The sequence below is a fragment of the Schistocerca cancellata genome, chromosome 8, assembly GCF_023864275.1.
Source record: "Schistocerca cancellata isolate TAMUIC-IGC-003103 chromosome 8, iqSchCanc2.1, whole genome shotgun sequence".
NCBI lineage: Eukaryota > Metazoa > Arthropoda > Insecta > Orthoptera > Acrididae > Schistocerca > Schistocerca cancellata.
The window spans coordinates 35,940,576-35,962,448 of NC_064633.1; the positions used below are offsets into that span (position 1 = coordinate 35,940,576).

The window sequence follows — 21,873 nt, forward strand, 5'->3', positions numbered from 1 at the left end:
TTGCACACAATCCAGCTCCCAACCTCTTGCCTCATGGCTCATATTCCTGTAATAGACATAGATGCAAGACCTGTCCCATACATCCTCCCATCATCACTTACTCTAGTCCAGTCACAAGCATCACCTATCCCATCAAAGGCAGGGCTACCTGTGAAACCAGTCATGTGATGTACAAGCTAAGCTGTAGCGACTGTGCTCATTTTACATGGGCATGAGAACCAACAACCTCTGTCCGCATCAGTGGTCACCAACAAACTGTGGCCAGGAAACAGTTGCACCACCAAGTTGCTGAGCACACTGCCTGACATTTCAGTGACTGCTTCACAGCCTGTGCCATGTGGATCTTTCCTACCAACACCAACTTTTCTGCATTGTGCAGGTGGGAACTCTCTGTGCATTTCATAACCCTCCTGTCCTCAACCTTCATTAGTCATTGTCGTTTACTTACCTTTCACCTTCCCTGTTCACATTCCAGCACTACACAACCCCGGCCCTCTGACTAAATGTCCCAACTGCAGTGGGGGGAGAGTCCGGCAACACACTTGCATTCATGTTCAGTCTGTGCTCCAGGCGGCACTGATAGTGCCATTTATCAGCCAACGCCTTAATGGCACTCAACTGCTACGTATTGTGTGTCCATGAAAGTAAAATTTGAGACATACAACACTTCTGTTGTGGCAATAAAAAGAGAAAGAGTAAAATTGTGAACATTTATTTACATATGTAATGCTGAATTGTAATAAATCACTCAAAGTCACTGTCATGTTCGTCATTTGTGCATGATGCAGTATTGTTGCTACTGTACTGTTCAGTGGTATTAATAATAATTTTGTTTATTGCATATCTGATGACACCATCATGCCTTTAGTAATCTTCTTCCAATTGTTGGACCTTCCTGCAACACCCTTCCCAGTCATCAGCAGTTATTGAAATAAGGGATTCACTTGCAAACAGTCTGTGCTTGGGCATAGTCCCTGAAAAGTTGTGCTCCTAACAACCATTTTACTTTTTCCCACACCAAGCAGACAACTGTATGGCCTATCTCTTTTGCCATTTTGTTGAACACACAACTTTTTTTTGCAGTCATTCCCAAAGAGGAAATTCCTTACCCCATAATGACGACATCATCATCCTTCTGCAAAAATTTACTGATCGTCATATTACTGTCCATGAAAGTTTCACCCAGATAGAGTATTTCTGTGTATTTCCATGATGTATTTCATTCCTGCGATGAATTGCAACTCCCAGGCAATAATTTCTCTATGCTCTAGCAATAAAGACCCGTTATTTTGTTCTTTTTCCACATGACTCCTATGGACAACAAAATATTCAACAGAAAATACCCCAGGTCCAGCCAATCGTTTCCTTGAGTGTTGGTCAAAGTTTCTGCAGAATGGGAGCAATCTTATGAACCAAGAAGTAGTCTTCAATTGTTTGTTTCAGGACATCTCTGTTGCAGTTATCCAGCTGGACTCTCCCAGTAGATCCTGACCTAAGTAGATCCTGACCTAAGAATTTAAAAAAAAAAGTCAGAACATAGAATTCCATTTTACGTAGTGTGTGTAGTTTTCCAAATAACAATATGAGGCACCAGGGGAAGGATCGACTTTTTGAAATCACTTATATAGAAGTGAAAGCTATGGTCCTAGGTGTCACATGATGCACCATTAACTGAATAAAATTAATGTTGGCAGTCGTTTACCATATATTGCAATGTATTTTTTTTTCCAAATGTGGCAGGTTTCGTGTCCACTACCTTTAGCACACCAGTCAAGTACCTTAACCACTATGCTACATGGGAGTTTCTGAATAATCAACTATGTTATTGCTTCTTCAACCACCTACCGGATGACAAGAAATTCTTTTACACACACAAGCAAAACAACCACTTTAAATCAATTTAGACGAAGGGGCAGTTAGTTTCAAAGCACTATCAAACAGAAAAATTTGAGCTGCAGTTTAGCTCTTTTTGCTGGGAGTTCCTGGTTATTACCCAGGAATACCTTTACAAAATCTGTGAATTCTTTTCACAGAGCTGAAGCTTGCTCCTGTACATGTCGCTGTTGGTCTTCTGGGTTGAGAAAGAGAAAGCAACAACTCTTTAATTTTTCTCTCCTTCTCTGAATATGCAGCGACACTATTATTTCCCGTGCCTTCTCGGACGGGTTCAAGGAGTTCCTGGTGTTGTCTGTGACAGGCCAGGAACTGCATCATCACTCATCAAGAGATGTATTATTTTGCAATGGAACACAATACAGCACAACAGTTGCTTCACAATAGCTACATACGCAAGGTTCTGTATTAGATCACTGAGTTTGGCACTGGCTGGTCGCGAAACATCAGCAGACCAAAGTCTACTGACTTCCACCAATTCAGAACTTGGGAAGCCTCCTCCTTCTTTTTGTGAACAAACTGAGCACTTGCAATTCATTTGAGAAGTTTGAAAAGAACACACTGCATAATAATGTGCACTTTTATTTTAGGTAAAGTAATGAGTTATGAAAGAACACTGAATAGAACAGCTACTTCTTTAAAATTGTTAAAAATTCTTTTATGCAAAAGACCTGCTTTTACAGTTTATTTTTGAGGTCAGCACACAGTATTCATCAACATTGTTATTGCCCTTGCTCCACTCCATAATATGCTGCCCATTGTCCTTCCTTGAGGAGTGGGAGTGAGTTTTTGGAGTTGCCATGATAGGCTGGGAATCGCTTCATCACTCATCAAGAGATGTATTACATTACTAGGGAACATAATACAGCACAACAGTCACTTCATAATGGCTCTTTTTCTCACCTTTGATAGAGTGGTGCTTCTGTCCAAGATCAAAGCAGGCTATGAATTTATAACAGTCCGACAGTACATACCGAACCCGATGCGCTGCTACCAGTGTCATCATTTCAACCACACTAGAATGTCTTGTCGACACCCAGCCAAATGCGTAACCTGTCGTAGGGATGCACGTGAGGGTGATTGTCCGCCTCCTTTTCCCTGCTGTATCAACTGCAATGGCGAGACTATCCCATGTATCTTGATGAGCGGGCTATCCAGGAGATCCGGGTAAAGGAAAAAGTGCCTTACCCAGTCGCTCGCAAGTTGTTGGCTATTCACAAACCCTGTGTCCACCTGTCTGGCATTTACAGTTCTGTTCTTGTTACCCCTCACTCCATGAAGGACATGGCCACACAGACATGCAACCTCAAATTCAGCTCTGAGTTGTTAAATTGCCCAGTGTCAAGGTAGCATCACCATCCCCCTTGTCCAGCTGTGCAACAAGCCATGAAACTCTCGCCTCAAGGGGTGAAGCCCCCAGTTACACAATTGGTAGGCCGGAAAGGACAGGAGGAGTACTCCAATGAAGACTTCCTACCTCTCTCCAGTCAAACAACACCTGAGTCCTCCTCTGCTAACCGGAAAGGGGCAAAGAAGTCCAACAAAGGTAAACAGTCTTCTCCTTCGCTGACTTGAAGATTCTCTTTGACAGTGTTGCCACGTGATACCTTAGCCAGGCCAGCCTCTGTGTCGCCGCTGTGCACAACCAACAATTTTTCTGCCTTCGACTCCACAGACCAACAGCACAAGCAAGCCAGTGCTTCTGTGGACCTCATGGAGCAGGATCCTCCTGCTTCTGTGCCTTGTAGCAGCGAGTCTTCGCAGGCTGTCACTAGCCCCCTTCATTTCTTCCTCATCATGACTCTCCTCCAGTGGAATGTTCATGGCCTGTGGTACCACAAATAGGATTTACAGCTGCTTTTAGCATCGCAGCATCCCCACTCTGCCATCAGGAAACAAAATTGGGTTGTCATGACTGCTTTGAGGTTTCATATTTCTTCCCAGTTCATTTTGACCTTCCCCCCTGAGGTCAGCATCCCATCTCATGGGGGCGTCATGCTGCTCATATGGGATGATGTTCATAGTCAACCCCTCTACCTGACTACCCATCTTCAAGCTGTTGCAGTTCGCCTTTTCCTTCCTCACCTGACCTTTTCCCTCTGTACCATTTATGTCTCTCTGTCGTTCGATGTCACCAGGGCAGACTTCCTTCAGCTTATTGGGCAGCTACCTCCCCCATTTCTACTACTCGGTGACTCTTAACGCACATTATCCCCTTTGGAGTTCTCCCAAAACCTGCCAGAGAGGTGCCCTCTTGGCTGATCTTAATCAACTTAACCTCTTCTGCCTTAACACAGGAGCACCCACATTCCATTTCGACTCCTCGCACACCTATTCCCATTTGGACCTATTCTTCTGCATTGCGCGGCTTGCCCATCGTCTCGAGTGATCCGTTCTTTCTGACACCTACTTGCGCAATCATTTCCCATGTGCTATCCATTTGCTGACTCCTATGCCATCGGCATGCATACCCAAATAGCAGCTTACTAATGCTGACTGGCTCCTCCCTGGTGACCTTCGAAGATCAAGATTTCCTCAGTTGTGATGACCAGGTGGAATATCTCACGAACTTTATCCTTACTGCTGTAGAATGTTTCATTCCTTACACTTCCGCTTTCCCATTCCGTTTCCCAGTTCCTTGGTGGACTGAGACATGCTGCAACACAATTCGTGTGCGGAGACGTGCTCTCCGCGTTTTTAACCATTATATTAGAAAGGCAAACTGGATTCATTATACAAGGGCATTTCGAAAAATAAAGATACAATGGCTCACAGTCCTTAAATAGAACATTTATTTAGAAAACTTCAGTTGCATCTTATTAACTGGATTATTTGTTATTTTTCAACATAATCACCCCAGTTATCCAAACATTTGTTAAGTCGGTGCACAAGCTTTTCTATTCCACAGTCATAGAAGGTTGTCGCCTGTTGTCGGAACCACATTTCAACTCAATCTTTGATCTCTTCATTGTCGTAAAATGATTTTCCGCCAGGATTTGACTTCAGGTAATGGAAGACATGGAAGTTGGTGGGCGCAAGGTCCGGGCTGTATGGCAGATGGTCCAATACGTCCCATTTGAATTGTTTGAGTAGTGCTTTGGCTACGAGCGCTGTGTGAGGCCGAGCGTTGTCATGAAGCAAGCGGACTCCACTTGTCAGCATTCCCTCGCGTTTGTTTTGAATTGCCCTTCGAAGACGTTTCAAAGTCTGGCAATATGCAGCAGCATTAATTGTCGTTCCAGGAGGCATAAATTCCAACAGAAAAATGCCTTGTATGTCCCAAAAAACAGAAGCCATGATTTTCTTAGCTGAAAATGACGTTTTCCATTTCTTGGCTTTTGGTGAATTCCAATGGCGCCATTGCATCGATTGTTGTTTGGATTCAGGTGTATGATTATAAGCCCACGTCTCGTCACCTGGCACAGTGTGATCAAGGAACTCATCACCTGCTTCAGCATAGCGTCTGAGGACGTCGAGTACAAAGCCCATCCTTTTCTTTTTGTGTTCTTCCGCTAACAGTTTTGGAACTCAGAGCGCACACAATTTCCTGTACCCTAACTTGACAGTCACAACGTCATAAAGAGCTGTCATTGACACGTCCGGTATGATCTGATGCATTTCTTTCAATGTGAGACATCTATTCGAACGAATTGCTTCCTCCGTTCTCCGAAGAAGGGCATCAGAGATCACAGATGGCTGACCTGTTCTTTGTTCGTCATGAACATCGGTCTTACCTTCAGAGAAATGACGACACCATTTCGTTACTTTTTGTCGATTCATAATGTTCCCATAAGCACAAACAATTTCTTTGTGAATATCCGCTGGTCACTGACCTCTTGCATGAAGAAAACGTATGACAACGTGTACTGTGCATTTGGCGGGATTCTGAATCGGCGCAGCCATTTTAAACATGACCTACTCCAACCAGAAGCAACGTTCAACTGCCGAACGACCGCGTGGAGAAAGCTAACGGTTCAAGGTTAACACCAGTGTTGCCAACTTGCTCACCAAACTCTTCTGTTCCTCTGGCGTACAATGTATCTTTACTTTCCGAAATACCCTCGTAAATAGGTGTGTACAAAGTGTCATCACTTTCTTCAGGATAACAAAAAAAGGTAGCTGGATTTTATTCACTGGTTATTTTAACAGATTCACCCCTTCCTCTGTCATGTGAGCCAACCTCTGACAGCTCTCTGGGACCAAGATTCATTCGCCAATTTCCAGCCGCACAGTAGCAGATGATGTCATCGTGGACCCTATTGCTATCTCCAACACCTTGGGCCACCATTTTGCGGAGATTTCGAGCTCTTCCCACTATCATCCTGCCTTCCTCCATCAGAAACGAGTGGGGGAGGCTCGGGAAATACCCTTCTCTTCTCAGAATTGTGAGTGCTACAATGCCGCCTTTACTATGAGGAAGCTCGATCATGTTCTCAATTCACCCCGATCCTCTGCCCCAGGGCCAGGTACTGTCCACATTCAGATGTCCCAGCACCTTTCTCTTGCGGGAGAGCACTTTCTGCTTAATATGTACAACCGCATCTGGGCAGAGGGCTCATTTCCCAGACATTGACATGAATTCACTGTCATACCCATACCTAAGCCCGGTGAGGACAAAAGCCTTCCTTCTAGCTACCACCCCGTCTCTCTCACCAGCTGTGTTTTCAGGGCGATGGAACATATGATTCATGCTGGGCTGGTATGGTGGCTCGAGTCTCACTATTTACTAACCACTGTACAGTGCGGATTTCGAGCATGGTGTTCTGCAGTTGACCATCTTGTTACTTTGTCCATCCATGTCATGAATGGTTGTGGAAATCTCATACTGTGGCCATGTTTTTCGATTTGGAGAAGGCCTATGACACCTGCTGGAGAACTGGTATCCTCTGTACTCTTTACACGTGGGGTTTCTGTGGCCGCCTGCCCTGTTTCTTTCAGTAATTTTTAAAAGACTGAGTTTTCAAAGTGCGTGTGGGTTCTGCCTTGTTGGACACCCTTATCCAGGAATCCAGTGTGCCTCAGGGTTCCGTCCTGAGTGTCATCCTCTTTGCTATCACCATTAACCCCAAAAAGGCCTGTCTCCCGCTGGGCAACTTCAGCTCCCTTTTTGTTGACTATTTTGCCATCTATTGCAGTTCTCCACCGACCTGTCTCACTGAGCTCCATCTTTGGCGAGGTCTTGATCGTCTTTACTTCTGGAGCATCGACAGTGGCTTTCCACTGACAAAACCGTCTGTATGAATTTCTTGTGGTGCAATTGGTTTCTCACCATCTTTACATCTTGAGCCTGTTTCTCTTCCGTTCGTTGAAACTGCTATATTCCTGGGGCTCATGTTCAATAGGAAACTCTCTTGATCCTCCCATGTGTCTTATCTGGCAGCCCGCTGTATGGGGTCCCTCAGTGTCCTACGTGTCCTTAATGATACTTCCTGGGGTGCAGATCGAACCACCCTCCTCTGTTTCTACCAGTCCCTTCAAAAGTAGACAGTGGATGCTTTGTTTATGCATCTGCACATCCATCTCTCTCACGCCGTTTCAACACTATCCACCATCTTGGCATCTGTTTGGCAATTGGCGTCCTTTACACTAGCCCTATTGAAAGTTTGTAATGCTCAAGTTGCTGATCTACCACTGTCCAACCGCCATTATTTTCTCCTCAGCCGGTATGCATGCCATTTGTCTGCCATGCATGGCCACCCATCCTATGCCTCCTTCTTTGATGATTCCTTTGATCGCCAGTATCGGGCGTGTCCCTCTTCTCTGGTACCTCCTGGAGTCTGCTTTTGGCACTTGTTCCAGCGGCTTAACTTCACACTACCTGCAACTTTCCTGGTGGGTGTGAACCCTTCACCACCTTGGCTTTGTGAAGTGGCCCATGTTAAATTTGGCCTTCATTCACTTCCTAAGGACACTACTCCAGCCTCGCTCTATCACCTTCAGTTTCACAACCTTTGCATGGAACTTCACGATAGTACCTTTGTCAACACTGATGTATCTTGGACTGACCGTGGTGTCAGGTGTGCGTGCGTCATTGGCGCCCACGTCTTTCAGTATCGGCTTCCAGCACACTGCTCAATATTTACAGTTGAATTCTTTGTCCTGTATCAGACCACAGAGAACATCCAGCGACACAGACTTTCCAATTGTGTCCTCTACTCAGACTCTCTCAGCACCCTTCAAAGGCTGTACACTGCTCATCCCTTAGTGCAACGGGCTTAGGAAAATTGTCACTTGCTCACTCTTGTTGGAGCCACTGTGATGATTGTGTGGGTCCCTGGTCATGTCGGTCTGCCAGGAAATGAGGTTGCTGACGCTGCTGCCAAGGCTTCAGACCTCGTACCTTAGCCCACTAGTTCCTATATTCCTCCAGTGATCTCTGTGTGGCAGTGTGTCAGGAGATGCTGTCCTTTTGGCATCGCCATTGGTCCTCCATTCATGGGAATAAGCTCCCAATTATTAAACCTCTCCCAACAGCTTGGACGACCTCCTCTCAACCCTCCCACTGGGAGGAGGTCATTTTAACTAGGTTGCGTATTGGGCACTGCCTTTTTAGCCATTGTCATTTGATCAGTGGCGCTCCCCCACCACTTTGTACACGTTGCACCCACGTTTTAACTGTTTGCCACTTCCTGATGAAATGCCCATTTTTTAACTGTTTATGTTCCCACTTGGCTTTGACGTTTGAGTTATTGGCCAGTTTAGCAAATGACATGTGGGCTGTTGACCATGTTTTACTTTTTATCCATCTAAGCAATATGGCGAAGAGCATTTAATTTTTACTTGTGGAGCTCCATTTCTGTACGATGTCTTTTGTAGCCGTTTCTCCACATCCCTGTTTTTTAGCTGTCTTCTCTTATGTCAGTTGGGATTGACGTATAGTCATTTCTTAACTCCTCTCTGTCTTTGTGCTCTATAGCTTTGACTTAGGAGCGTATGACCCCCGTTGTTTTTGCACCCTAAAACAAAACAAAAACAGCTGCCCCATCCTCATAAAGCATGTTATCGATTCTGTGTGGTGCTTATTTTGAGCTACTGATTCACATTATATTACCTCGGCAATTCCTATCATCATTGTGAGATGATACTTGGATGAATAAAGATAAATTAAGTGCCCAAAACAGGGAATAACCAACTAAAAAGTACACTAAACAAGTACACTATTTAATTCATCATCATTTATCAGTTTTTATGTTCATTGGACTGGTAAAATATGTATGGATTGCTTGGCATTGAAATCTGTGCCTGATTATTACGTGCTAATTGTGTTTCTTTCCTCGTAGAATTGGGTGCACAACAGTGCTGATGTACAAGAGACTCACGCTACATTTTTTGCATGATGGAGAAAACATAACTCTTTTTACCAGCTTTTACAACACTTCTCGTGGTATTACCTTCAACACAGTACTTAATGGTCATGCAGACAGATTTGACAACACCAAATGATTACAATACTGTTACAGTATTTTTATATTGCACAACTTCTTAGTGATAGTGATCCTGTATATGATTCAAAAGTTTTCATTATTTTTCAATAAGATACTGCGACTGATAAGTCATGTTAGCTCTTCGTGGACTAATATTGCTTGTTCATCCACTGCAAGTGCTGTTATGTCACGTCCAAGTCAGAGCTGTTCTCTCATTCAAATGTGAAAGTTTTCCATTATCATGGTGAAGAAAGTTTTGTAACTAACAGCTGGAAATCAGACCTTTTGTATATAAGTTCAATAACTGGTTTGACATTTTCAATTCTGCTAAACCTTGCACACCAGAAAAGTGTATTCATTCATTTCAGAATGAACTTAAATGAACAAGAGAAGACATAACCTAACCAGGATGCCCATGATAACTTCTGATTCGTTGGAAGAATGGACTGACCCTATTACATCCTGGTGTGTCACAAGTTACGTACAAATAGCATTGGTGTATTATGGGCAAGTGGGAGATAAGTGGTGAAAGATACCTTTGCTTTGCAAGGTGTGTTGCTCTCTAGCTCTGAAGTAAATACTCCAGCATATGTGAAGAAGCAGCTGAAACTTCTTATAGTAATATAGGAGTATTTTGTAAATTTGCTACAAAATGAAATCCAGTTATTAAGAACAGTTAAGAAAATGATATTTGATAAAATCAAGGACTTGTTAGTGCTAGAGAAAGTTACTGATAGATTCATTTGTGCTAGGACTTGTCAGAATGTGACTCCTCAACGAGGAAATAATTGTACAGCAAGATGACAGGAGAAAGAACAGATCAAGAAGTTGAGAAAATATTATATGTAAAAAGTTTTGTGCATGTAAGTTTTGTATTAGATTTGAAAATTATCAGTAATTTTATTGTTAAAGAAAGAAGTTCTTTCAATACAATAAGTTAGGAAAGTGTCCTGACAATATTGAGGTTTACAAATAATATAGAAATGTCCAGTGCCATTTCTTGCAAACAACTGTGGCTATTTTATGTCCCAAGAACATCTGTAGTAAACATCCTGTATTTGAATAATGTAATCTGGATCTCTTGCATTTAGTTGCAAATTTACTCTTCATTTGAATTGATCTTGTAAGATGAGGAACAAAGTTGCACACTTTACCCTATCCATACTAGGAGGTAACTCTATAAAGAGTAGGTAGTAAGAGTGGTGCTTTAGATTGGCAAAATCTGATAACCTTGTGGGCAGAGCAGGAACACTTATGGTATTTGAATTAACATTGAAATAAAAAAGTGTTTTTTTAAATGTAAACTTAGAATTCCAGTATCTCGTACAAAAAACATGCAAGAGTCACAATAGCAGTGTGGCCAGTATAGGAAAGTGATGAACAGATAACTTCTAAATTTGGATATCAGTGATTGAGAGTCCAGCATAAAATGGGAAATGAAGAACATGAAAGGGGTTTGTCCCTCAGGCTGCCACCTCAGGATGTAGAGGTGGCGGAGAATCTGGTGCATTGCCTGAGACATATCAGTTGTTGCTTGTTTCACCCACGGGCTCAGCTGCCAAGGCATTTCCTAGTGTAGCTGATATGGTGGGTCTACGTTTACAGTAGGGTGTGTGGCAGGTGGTAATCCGTTTTTGTTGCTCGAGGCAAAAAGACCAGTGTGAAGGCTGGCGGTCTGGCCTCATCGTGTGAATGAACTGGTGGCTGTTCTTTCAGCAAGGTCCAAGCTGACACATATGGGTAGTGGTTCGCTGGTTATCAGGAGCTCCAACATTAGGCACGTTATGGAGCTTCTTAGGAAGATAGTGTTCAGGGCTGGAAAGAAAGCCACTGTGCACTCAGTAGGTCTGCCCTGATGCCTCATCCAAGGTGTGGAGGTAGCTTTGCGTATTGCTATTGAGTTTGCAGGGTGCAATTGTCTCCAAGGCTCACATTGGCAATGATTACACCTGTCGCATGGGTTCTGATACCATCCTCATTTCATACAGGTGGCTGGTGGAGGTGCTGGCCTTGTGTGTGGGTTGAAAGCATAGCTTACAGTTTGTAACATTGTTCCCAGTGTTGATCATGGTCCTTTGGTTTGGAGCTGAATGGAGGGTCTCAACCAAAGACTTTGTCAACTCTTTGGAAGTCTTATCTGCAGATTTCTGGATCTGCATTATAGGGTGGAGAATTGCAGGACTCCCCTTGATAGGTCAGGTGTGCACTGCATAAAGGCGGCAGCTACTCAGGTAGTAGAGTACTTGCGGAGTGCATATAGGGGTTATTGAGGCTAGGCAGTAGTTTCAGGTACTATGATCAACACTTGCCAGTAGATGCTGCATTCAGAGTAAAGACACTTGACTGCCGTAATTTTCTTAGTAAATTGTAATACTATTCATCTACATCTACATCTACATCTATACTCCGCAAGCCACCCAACGGTGTGTGGCGGAGGGCACTTTACGTGCCACTGTCATTACCTCCCTTTCCTGTTCCAGTCGCGTATGGTTCGCGGGAAGAACGACTGTCTGAAAGCCTCTGTGCGCGCTCTAATCTCTCTAATTTTACATTCGTGATCTCCTCGGGAGGTATAAGTAGGGGGAAGCAATATATTCGATACCTCATCCAGAAACGCACCCTCTCGAAACCTGGCGAGCAAGCTACACCGCGAAGCAGAGCGCCTCTCTTGCAGAGTCCGCCACTTGAGTTTGTTAAACATCTGCGTAACGCTATCACGGTTACCAAATAACCCTGTGACGAAACGCGCCGCTCTTCTTTGAATCTTCTCTATCTCCTCCGTCAACCCGATCTGGTACGGATCCCACACTGATGAGCAATACTCAAGTATAGGTCGAACGAGTGTTTTGTAAGCCACCTCCTTTGTTGATGGACTACATTTTCTAAGGACTCTCCCAATGAATCTCAACCTGGTACCCGCCTTACCAACAATTAATTTTATATGATCATTCCACTTCAAATCGTTCCGCACGCATACTCCCAGATATTTTACAGAAGTAACTGCTACCAGTGTTTGTTCCGCTATCATATAATCATACAATAAAGGATCCTTCTTTCTATGTATTCGCAATACATTACATTTGTCTATGTTAAGGGTCAGTTGCCACTCCCTGCACCAAGTGCCTATCCGCTGCAGATCTTCCTGCATTTCGCTACAATTTTCTAATGCTGCAACTTCTCTGTATACTACAGCATCATCCGCGAAAAGCCGCATGGAACTTCCGACACTATCTACTAGGTCATTTATATATATTGTGAAAAGCAATGGTCCCATAACACTCCCCTGTGGCACACCAGAGGTTACTTTAACGTCTGTAGACGTCTCTCCGTTGATAACAACATGCTGCGTTCTGTTTGCTAAAAACTCTTCAATCCAGCCACACAGCTGGTCTGATATTCCGTAGGCTCTTACTTTGTTTATCAGGCGACAGTGCGGAACTGTATCGAACGCCTTCCGGAAGTCAAGAAAAATAGCATCTACCTGGGAGCCTGTATCTAATATTTTCTGGGTCTCATGAACAAATAAAGCGAGTTGGGTCTCACACGATCGCTGTTTCCGGAATCCATGTTGATTCCTACATAGTAGATTCTGAGTTTCCAAAAACGACATGATATTCGAGCAAAAAACATGTTCTAAAATTCTACAACAGATCGACGTCAGAGATATAGGTCTGTAGTTTTGCGCATCTGCTCGACGACCCTTCTTGAAGACTGGGACTACCTGTGCTCTTTTCCAATCATTTGGAACCTTCCGTTCCTCTAGAGACTTGCGGTACACGGCTGTTAGAAGGGGGGCAAGTTCTTTCGCGTACTCTGTGTAGAATCGAATTGGTATCCCGTCAGGTCCAGTGGACTTTCCTCTGTTGAGTGATTCCAGTTGCTTTTCTATTCCTTGGACATTTATTTCGATGTCAGCCATTTTTTCGTTTGTGCGAGGATTTAGAGAAGGAACTGCAGTGCGGTCTTCCTCTGTGAAACAGCTTTGGAAAAAGGTGTTTAGTATTTCAGCTTTACGCTTGTCATCCTCTGTTTCAATGCCATCATCATCCCGGAGTGTCTGGATATGCTGTTTCGAGCCACTTACTGATTTAACGTAAGACCAGAACTTCCTAGGATTTTCTGTCAAGTCGGTACATAGAATTTTACTTTCGAATTCACCGAACGCTTCACGCATAGCCCTCCTTACGCTAACTTTGACATCGTTTAGCTTCTGTTTGTCTGAGAGGTTTTGGCTGCGTTTAAACTTGCAGTGAAGCTCTCTTTGCTTTCGCAGTAGTTTCCTAACTTTGTTGTTGTACCACGGTGGGTTTTTCCCGTCCCTCACAGTTTTACTCGGCACGTACCTGTCTAAAACGCATTTTACGATTGCCTTGAACTTTTTCCATAAACACTCAACATTGTCAGTGTCGGAACAGAAATTTTCGTTTTGATCTGTTAGGTAGTCTGAAATCTGCCTTCTATTACTCTTGCTAAACAGATAAACCTTCCGCCCTTTTTTTATATTCCTATTAACTTCCAAATTCAGGGATGCTGCAACGGCCTTATGATCACTGATTCCCTGTTCTGCACTTACAGAGTCGAAAAGTTCGGGTCTGTTTGTTACCAGTAGGTCCAAGATGTTATCTCCACGAGTCGGTTCTCTGTTTAATTGCTCGAGGTAATTTTCGGATAGTGCACTCAGTATAATGTCACTCGATGCTCTGTCCCTACCACCCGTCCTAAACATCTGAGTGTCCCAGTCTATATCTGGTAAATTGAAATCTCCACCTAAGACTATAACATGCTGAGAAAATTTATGTGAAATGTATTCCAAATTTTCTCTCAGTTGTTCTGCCACTAATGCTGCTGAGTCGGGGGGTCGGTAAAAGGAGCCAATTATTAACCTAGCTCGGTTGTTGAGTGTAACCTCCACCCATAATAATTCACAGGAACTATCCACTTCTACTTCACTACAGGATAAACTACTACTAACAGCGACGAACACTCCACCACCGGTTGCATGCAATCTATCCTTTCTAAACACCGTCTGTACCTTTGTAAAAATTTCGGCAGAATTTATCTCTGGCTTCAGCCAGCTTTCTGTACCTGTTACTGAATTTACTGCCCTCCAGTGAAGTTCTCATGCTCAAATTATTCTTGGGACCTAGAGCTGGCTGAAACCAAAAGTAGAAAGCAAGTAGAAAGCTCTGAGATTTTAGTGAGTCATGGAATGTATATGAGAAATTTAGAATAGATGCCGTAGGAGGGGTAGTGTTAGTTGTAGTTGCCAAAATCTGTTGAGGTTGAAATTGAGTGTGAAAATGTTATATGGTCATGTATAACAGGTCTAGATGAAACCAAGTTAATTGTTTGGTTTACTTACTGGCCAGCCGATTCCGCTGTGGCAGTTTGAGTCAATCAAAGAAGATCGATGATGAATAGTGTGTAAATAACTAGATCATGCAGTACTAGTTGGAGGCAACTTTAACTTTCCAAGCATTGCAGGCGGTACAGTCAGTCTTGCAAAGTATTTTTGAAGACATTTGCCAAAAACTGTCTGGAGCAGCCAGTTTGGCAGCTCATATGTAATGGGAATATCTTATACCTAGTAACTACAAATAGGCTGGACCTTATTGATGGTGTAGGCATAGAGATGGAGATTAGTAATTTTAATCTCAACATATCGACTGGGGTTACGGAAGTTAATAAATCAGTTAAAGAGGTTAGGAGACTATTTCTGCTAGAAAGAGCAGAAAAGCAATTGGTAGCATCTCATTTAGACAGTGAATTGACATCATTTATTTCCATTATGATGGGCATAGAGGAATTATTGGCAAAGTTTAAATAGATTGTAAGTCATGCTTTTGAGAAGTAGGCACCTAGTAACTGGCTTAAGGACAGAAAAGACTCACCATTGTTTAATGACGACAGAAAATGCTGAGGACACAAAGGCTGTTGCACTATCAGTTCAAAAAGAGTGAGCAAATTAAGACAGACAAAGGTTAGTAGACATATGAGCATATTTGAAAAGATCTACGCATGAAGCATACAACTACTACCACTGTCATATGTTAGCAAAGAACTTGGCCGAGAACCTAAGAAAATTCTAGTCCTGTGTAAATAGCTAAGCAGGTCTAAGGCTTTCATCCACTCACTCATTGACCAGTTTGGTGTGGCAGTAGAAGATGGCAAAAGGAAAGCGTAAGTTTTAAATTCACTTATTATGAGTCATTCATGCAGGAGAATTTTACAAACATATCATTGTTTGACCATCAAACGGAGTCCAGTTTGGGCAACTTAGTAATGAGCACCCATGGTGTAAAGAAACAACTGAAAGAGTTTGAAAACAAATAAATAACCAGATCCAGATGGAATCCCAGTTCGGTTTTAAAGAGTGTCCATTACTTAGCTTGCATTTATTGCAAATTTCTCTCCCAGTGCAAAGTCCTAAGTGACTGGAAAAAAGCACATGTCTTCTGTATACAAGAACGGAAAAGAACTGACCCACAAAATTACCAGTATCATTAACATTGGTTTGCAGCAGAATTTTGGGACATATTCTGAGTTCCAGTATAATACATTTCCTTGAGACTGAAAAGCTTATGTCCATAAATCAACATAGTATTAGAAAGCACTGCTCGTGCGAAACTCAGCTTGCCCTTTCTCACATGATATACTACAAATTATGGATGAAGCACAACAAACAGGTTCCACATTTGTAGGTTTTCTAAAATCATTCAACATGGTGCCCCACTGTAGGCTCTTAACAAAGATATGAGCATGTGGAATAGGTTCCCAGATATGTAACTGGCTCTAAGACATCTGAAGTTATAGGACCCAGAGCATTGTTCTCTATGGCAAGTGGTCATCAGGGACAATGATATCGCCAGGAGTGTCGTAGGGAAGTGTGATAGGACCGCTATTATTTTCTATATATGTAAATGGTCTGGGAAAGAGTGGGCAGCAATCTGAGGTTTTACTGATGATGCTGTGGTGAATGGGAAGGTGTTGAAATTGATTGACTGTTGGAGGGTACAAGATGTCTTTGACAATGTTTCTAGTTGGTGTGCTGAATGGCAGTGATCTGTAAATGCAGAAAAATGTAAGTTAATGTAGATAACTATGAAAAACAAACCAATAATGTAGGGATACAGCATTAGTAGTGTCCTGCTTGACACAGTCTTGTTGTTTTAAATGTATGCATGTAACACTGCAAAGTGATATGAAATGGAATGAGCACGTGAGAAGCGCAGTTGGGAAGGCAAATGGTCAACCTTATGTCAGTCTTGTTGTTTTAAATATCTGCGTGAAACACAGCAAAGTGATATGAAATGGAATGAGCACATGAGGAGTGTGGTTGGGAAGGCGAATGGTTAACCTTATGTCAACAAACATAATCCATTTTTGGAAACATAATTTAATTGGGTAGAGAAAAATCTACTCACCAAGCAGTGGCAGGAGAAAACATATATAAAAGATACTATGTATGTAAGCTTTTGGAGCCAATGGCTACTTTTTCTGGCAGAAGAGTTTCAGGTGAAGGAAGAGGGGTGAATGAAAAGGACTGTTGAGAATTAGGAAAAGGGGCAGTGTTTGGAAAAGTCACCCAGACTCCAGGTCACGGGAGACTTACCAGACAGGACGAGAAAGCTTGCATACTTAATACTTTTTATATGTGTGTTCTCCTTCTGCCACTTACTGAGTAGAATGGTCAGCTTTGGATTATTAGGAGAAAAGTCTGAGGGTATTTCGCTTGTATCATACATCTTGCTCGCCAGATGGTAGAGTTTTGTCAGGACTGGCTCTCCCAAGGCTGTCAGTAGTTCTAATGGAATGTTGTCTACTCCCGGGGCCTTGTTTTGACTCAGGTCTTTCAGCACTTTGTCAGACTCTTCATGCAGTATCATATCTCCCATTTCATCTTCATCTACATACTCTTCCATTTCCATAATATTGTCCTCAAGTATATCGCCCTTGTATAGACCCTCTATATACTCCTTCCACCTTTTTGCTTTCCCTTCTTTGCTTAGAACTGGGTTTCCATCTGAGCTCTTGATATTCATACAAGTGGTTCTCTTTTCTCCAAAGGTCTCTTTAATTTTCCTGAAGGCAGTATCTATCTTACACCTAGTGAGATAAACCTCTACATCCTTACGTTTGTCCTCTAGCCATCCCTGCTTAGCCATTTTGTACTTCCTGTCAATCTCATTTTAGAGACATTTGTATTCCTTTTTGCCTGCTTCATTTACTGCATTTATATATTTTCTCCTTTCATCAATTAAATTAAATATTTCTTCTGTTATCCAAGGATTTCTACTAGCCCTTGTCTTTTACCTACTTGATCCTCTGCTGCCTTCACTACTTCATCCCTCAAAGCTACCCATTCTTCTTCTACTGTATTTCTTTCCCTCATTCCTGTCAACTGTTCCCTTATGCTCTCCCTGAAACTCTGTACAACCTCTGGTTTAGTCAGTTTATCCAGATCCCTTCTCCTTAAATTCCCACCTTTTTGCAGTTTCTACAGTTCATAACCAATAGATTGTGGTCAGAGTTCACATCTGCCCCTGGAAATGTCTTACAATTTAAAACCTGGTTCCTAAATCTCTGTCTTACCATTATATAATCTATTTGAAACCTGTCAGTATCTCCAGGCTTTTTCCATGTATACAGTCTTCTTTTATGATTCTTGAACCAAGTGTTAGCTATGATTAAGTTATGCTCCGTGCAAAATTCGACCAGGCAGCTTCCTCTTTCATTTCTTACCCCCAATCCATATTCACCTACTACGTTTCCTTCTCTCCCTTTTCCTACTGCCGAATTCCAGTCACCCATGACTATTAAATTTTTGTCTCCCTTCACTATGTGAATAATTTCTTTTATTTCATCATACATTTCTTCAATTTCTTCGTAATCTGCAGAGCTAGTTGGCATATAAACTTGTACTACTGTAGTAGGCATGGGCTTCGTGTCTGTCTTGGCCACAATAATGCATTCACTATGCTGTTTGTAGTAGCTTACCCATACTCCTGTTTTTTTTTATTCATTATTAAACCTACTCCTGCATTACCCCGATTTGATTTTGTATTTATAACCCTGTATTCGCCTGACCAAAAGTCTTGTTCCTCCTGCCACCGAACTTCACTAATTCGCACTATATCTAACTTTAATCTATCCATTTCCCTTTTTAAATTTTCTAACCTACCTGCCCGATTAAGGGATCTGACATTCCACGCTCCGATCCATAGAACGCTAGTTTTCTTTCTCCTGATAACGACATCCTCTTGAGTAGTCCCTGCCTGGAGATCCGAATGGGAGACTATTTTACCTCCGGAATAGTTTACCCATGAGGATGCCATCATCATTTAACCATACAGTAAAGCTGCATGCCCTCAGGAAAAATTACGGCTGTAGTTTCCCCTTGCTTTCAGCCGTTCGCAATACCAGCACAGCAAGGCTGTTTTGGTTAGTGTTACTAGGCCAGATCAGTCAATCATCCAGACTGTTGCCCCTGCAACTACTGAAAAGGCTACTGCCCCTCTTCAAGAACCACATATTTGTCTGGCCTCTCAACAAATACCCCATTGTTGTGGTTGCACCTATGGTACGGCTGTCTGTATCGCTGAGGCAAGCAAGCCTCCCCACCAATGGCAAGGTCCATGGTTCAAAGTGAATTATATTACTGATCTTTGAAGGGTATCCTGTATCTTAATTAAATGATTAATAAATATATGTTACAGCTTGAATAAGTCACTATCTGTTACAAGGAAAGCACTTAAAGGTAACATGGCAGTGACTGTAGAGATGATTTGATCTTAATCATATGTTGAGAAAACTGTATTGCTGTAGAAGGCAAACAGAATACAAATAAGGCACGTAACAATGTGAACTAAGGCCAGTATATGGTACACTTTGTCATTTACGCCGTGATGTATAAGTGTTGTTACATTTTCTGCTTTCAGCATGTAGCCTAATACATTGTGTGTATAACATTAGATGACCTTTATTGTGCCCACCAGGTGGCACAGTGACGTAGGATTTCTAAGGTTTTGTGACAATATTATGAACAAGATAGTTTGCTGAGATGCTGAGTCACAGATAGACACAACAAAAAGACTCAAACTAGCACACTCTCAGCCAAAAAAGCCTTCATCGGAATCAGACAAAACACACACACACACACACACACACACACACAAACAAACAAACAAACAAACAAACAGTCAGTCTCTGGCTGCCAAGGCCAGATTGCGAGCATCAGTGGGAGAAGCAATCTAGGCGGTGAGAGTAAGGAGGAGATTGGTGCAGGAAGGGGGAAGGATAGCAGGGTAGGGGTTGGTGAATTGTGACTTGTGGAAGCATACAGGGACAAGGTGGAGAGAGGATAGGGCAGCTAGGTGCAGTCAGGAAGTTAGATAGATGGCAGGGTTGGTGGGCATAGAGGGGGCGGGGGGGGGGGGGGGGGGGGCGGCAGCAGAAAGGACAGAAGGAAAGATTGATAGGTGGGTAAAGGATAATGTCTAACGAAGGTTGAGGCCAGGAGTGTTATGGGAACATAGGATATATTACAGGCAGGGTTCCCACCTGCGCAGTTCAGAAAAGCTGGTGTAGGAAAGATCCAGATAGCACAGGCTGTGAAGCAGTCACTGAAATGTAGAACGCAGCAATGTGCTGGATTCTGCATGGACATGACAACCAACAAGCTCTGGGTCTGTATGAATGGCTACTGTCGAATTATGGCCAAGAAACAGCTGGACAACCCAATTGCTGAGCATGCTGCTCAGCATGATGTTCTTCATTTCAGTGACTGCTTCACAGCCTGTGCCATTTTATCCTTCCTACCAACATCTTTCCTGCATTGTTTGATTTTTGAGGTTTCCCTAGACCACTTAATGAAAATTCCATAGATCAACAACACCATGTCATTCCTTTACCATCATCATTATTGACTTTTCATTCTCTAAGTACAAGCAATCCATGTGACACTTCTCTGTCTCAATTTCTGAAGCAGGTTCATTTCTCAAAGTAGATTATTAATAAACAAATGCATTTTTGCTCCATTTATAGTTTTGTTTAGTTATAGCTTTTGGTTTTAGGATTCATGTTTTTATTGTATATTGGCAAGACAGATGCTAATGCTATGATACTGTGGTAATCTGTTCATGTATAGTGTACAAAATAACAGTTTAATTTTGTAAGTAAATTGTCAATCATTATTTTAGAGCTTCTCAAGCACAGTTGAGAACGCTTCGGAATAATGGAATCACAGAAGTTCTTGGGTGATGCACAACCGAATAAATTGTAACTCTTACTGCTGTGTTAATTCTATGTGAACCTAACATCAACCAGTTTGTTTGTTTGTTTGTTTTTTTTAGATGCTACCTGAGTATCAAGCACAAATATCGCAACAGGAACATATCAAAGATTCTGGAAGCACTTTGTCCCGTCTCTTTAACCGCTATGACTTCATTGAAACTTCCTATCATTTTCTGCTTAAGCACATTGACTTACATCTTTGTGATGATCCAGGTGGTAAGTAATTCTGTCACTCAGCCTTTATGGATAATGAAAATGAGCAATAGTTTTATAATTTCTAAATACCGCATACCGATGTGCAATATTATGCGGTTACATTTCTGTGATGAGATACACAAAAGCGTGTTAAATTCTTATAGCTCAACTCATGACTAAGCAGGTGCATCGATGTGCCACTTGGACTAGAAGCAGCTTAAAGACCTAGGTCAAAGATATTGTGCCTACACAAGCCTACAGGGTTGCCACATCTTGCAAAGAAAATCAGTCTCATCACTTTATTGTCGCACCTCATAGAAACTATTGCCAAAATATCAAATAGGGCTATGAAAGCCTCTAATTCAGCAAATAAGCAGAAAATAATAGTGCGTACTAAGCTGCAACTTCTTGCAGAAATAAAACAAATTGAAGGTAATCAGCCATCTTGAACTTTTGTAGATCTGTCGTTTTCATTTACATACACTGAAGAGCCAAAGAAACTGGTACACCTGCTAAATATCGTGTAGGGCCCTTGAGAGCATGCAGAAGTGCCACAAAATGATGTGGTATGGACTTGACTAATGTCTGAAGTAGTGCTGGAGGGAACTGAAACCATGAATCCTGCAGGGTTGTCCATAAACCCATAAGAGTACGATGGGGTGTAGATCTCTTCTGAACTGCACATTGCAAGGCATCCCAGATATGCTCAATAATGTTAATGTCTGGGGAGTTTGATGGCCAGTGGAAGTGATGGAAGTCAGAAGAGTGGTCCTAGAGTCACTCTGTAGCAATTCTGGACATGTGGGGTGTTGCATTGTCTTGCTGGAATTGCCCAAGTCTGCCGGAATGCGCAATAGACATTAATGAATGCAGGGGATCAGAGAGGGTGCTTAAGTACGTGCCACCTGTCAGAGTCGTATCTAGACATATCGAGCCCATATCACTCCAACTGCACATGCACCCCACCATTACAGAGCCTCCATCAGGTTGAAAAGTCCCCAGCTGCCATGCAGGCTCCAAGGATTCATGAGGTTGTCTCCATGCCCGTACGTGCCCATCCGCTCGATAA

At 42.5% G+C, this 21,873-nt stretch overlaps 1 protein-coding gene across 2 annotated transcripts in view; it reads left to right on the plus strand.

Annotated features, from left to right (window-relative positions):
- LOC126095279 (UHRF1-binding protein 1-like) overlaps window positions 1-21,873 on the plus strand; it is a 473,334-nt gene that overhangs the window by 90,455 nt on the left and 361,006 nt on the right. For both annotated transcript variants that reach the window (XM_049910038.1, XM_049910037.1), the window contains exon 5: window positions 20,669-20,825. In XM_049910038.1, coding sequence (XP_049765995.1) covers window positions 20,669-20,825 — 157 coding nt within the window. The remainder of the gene's footprint in view (window positions 1-20,668; window positions 20,826-21,873) is intronic.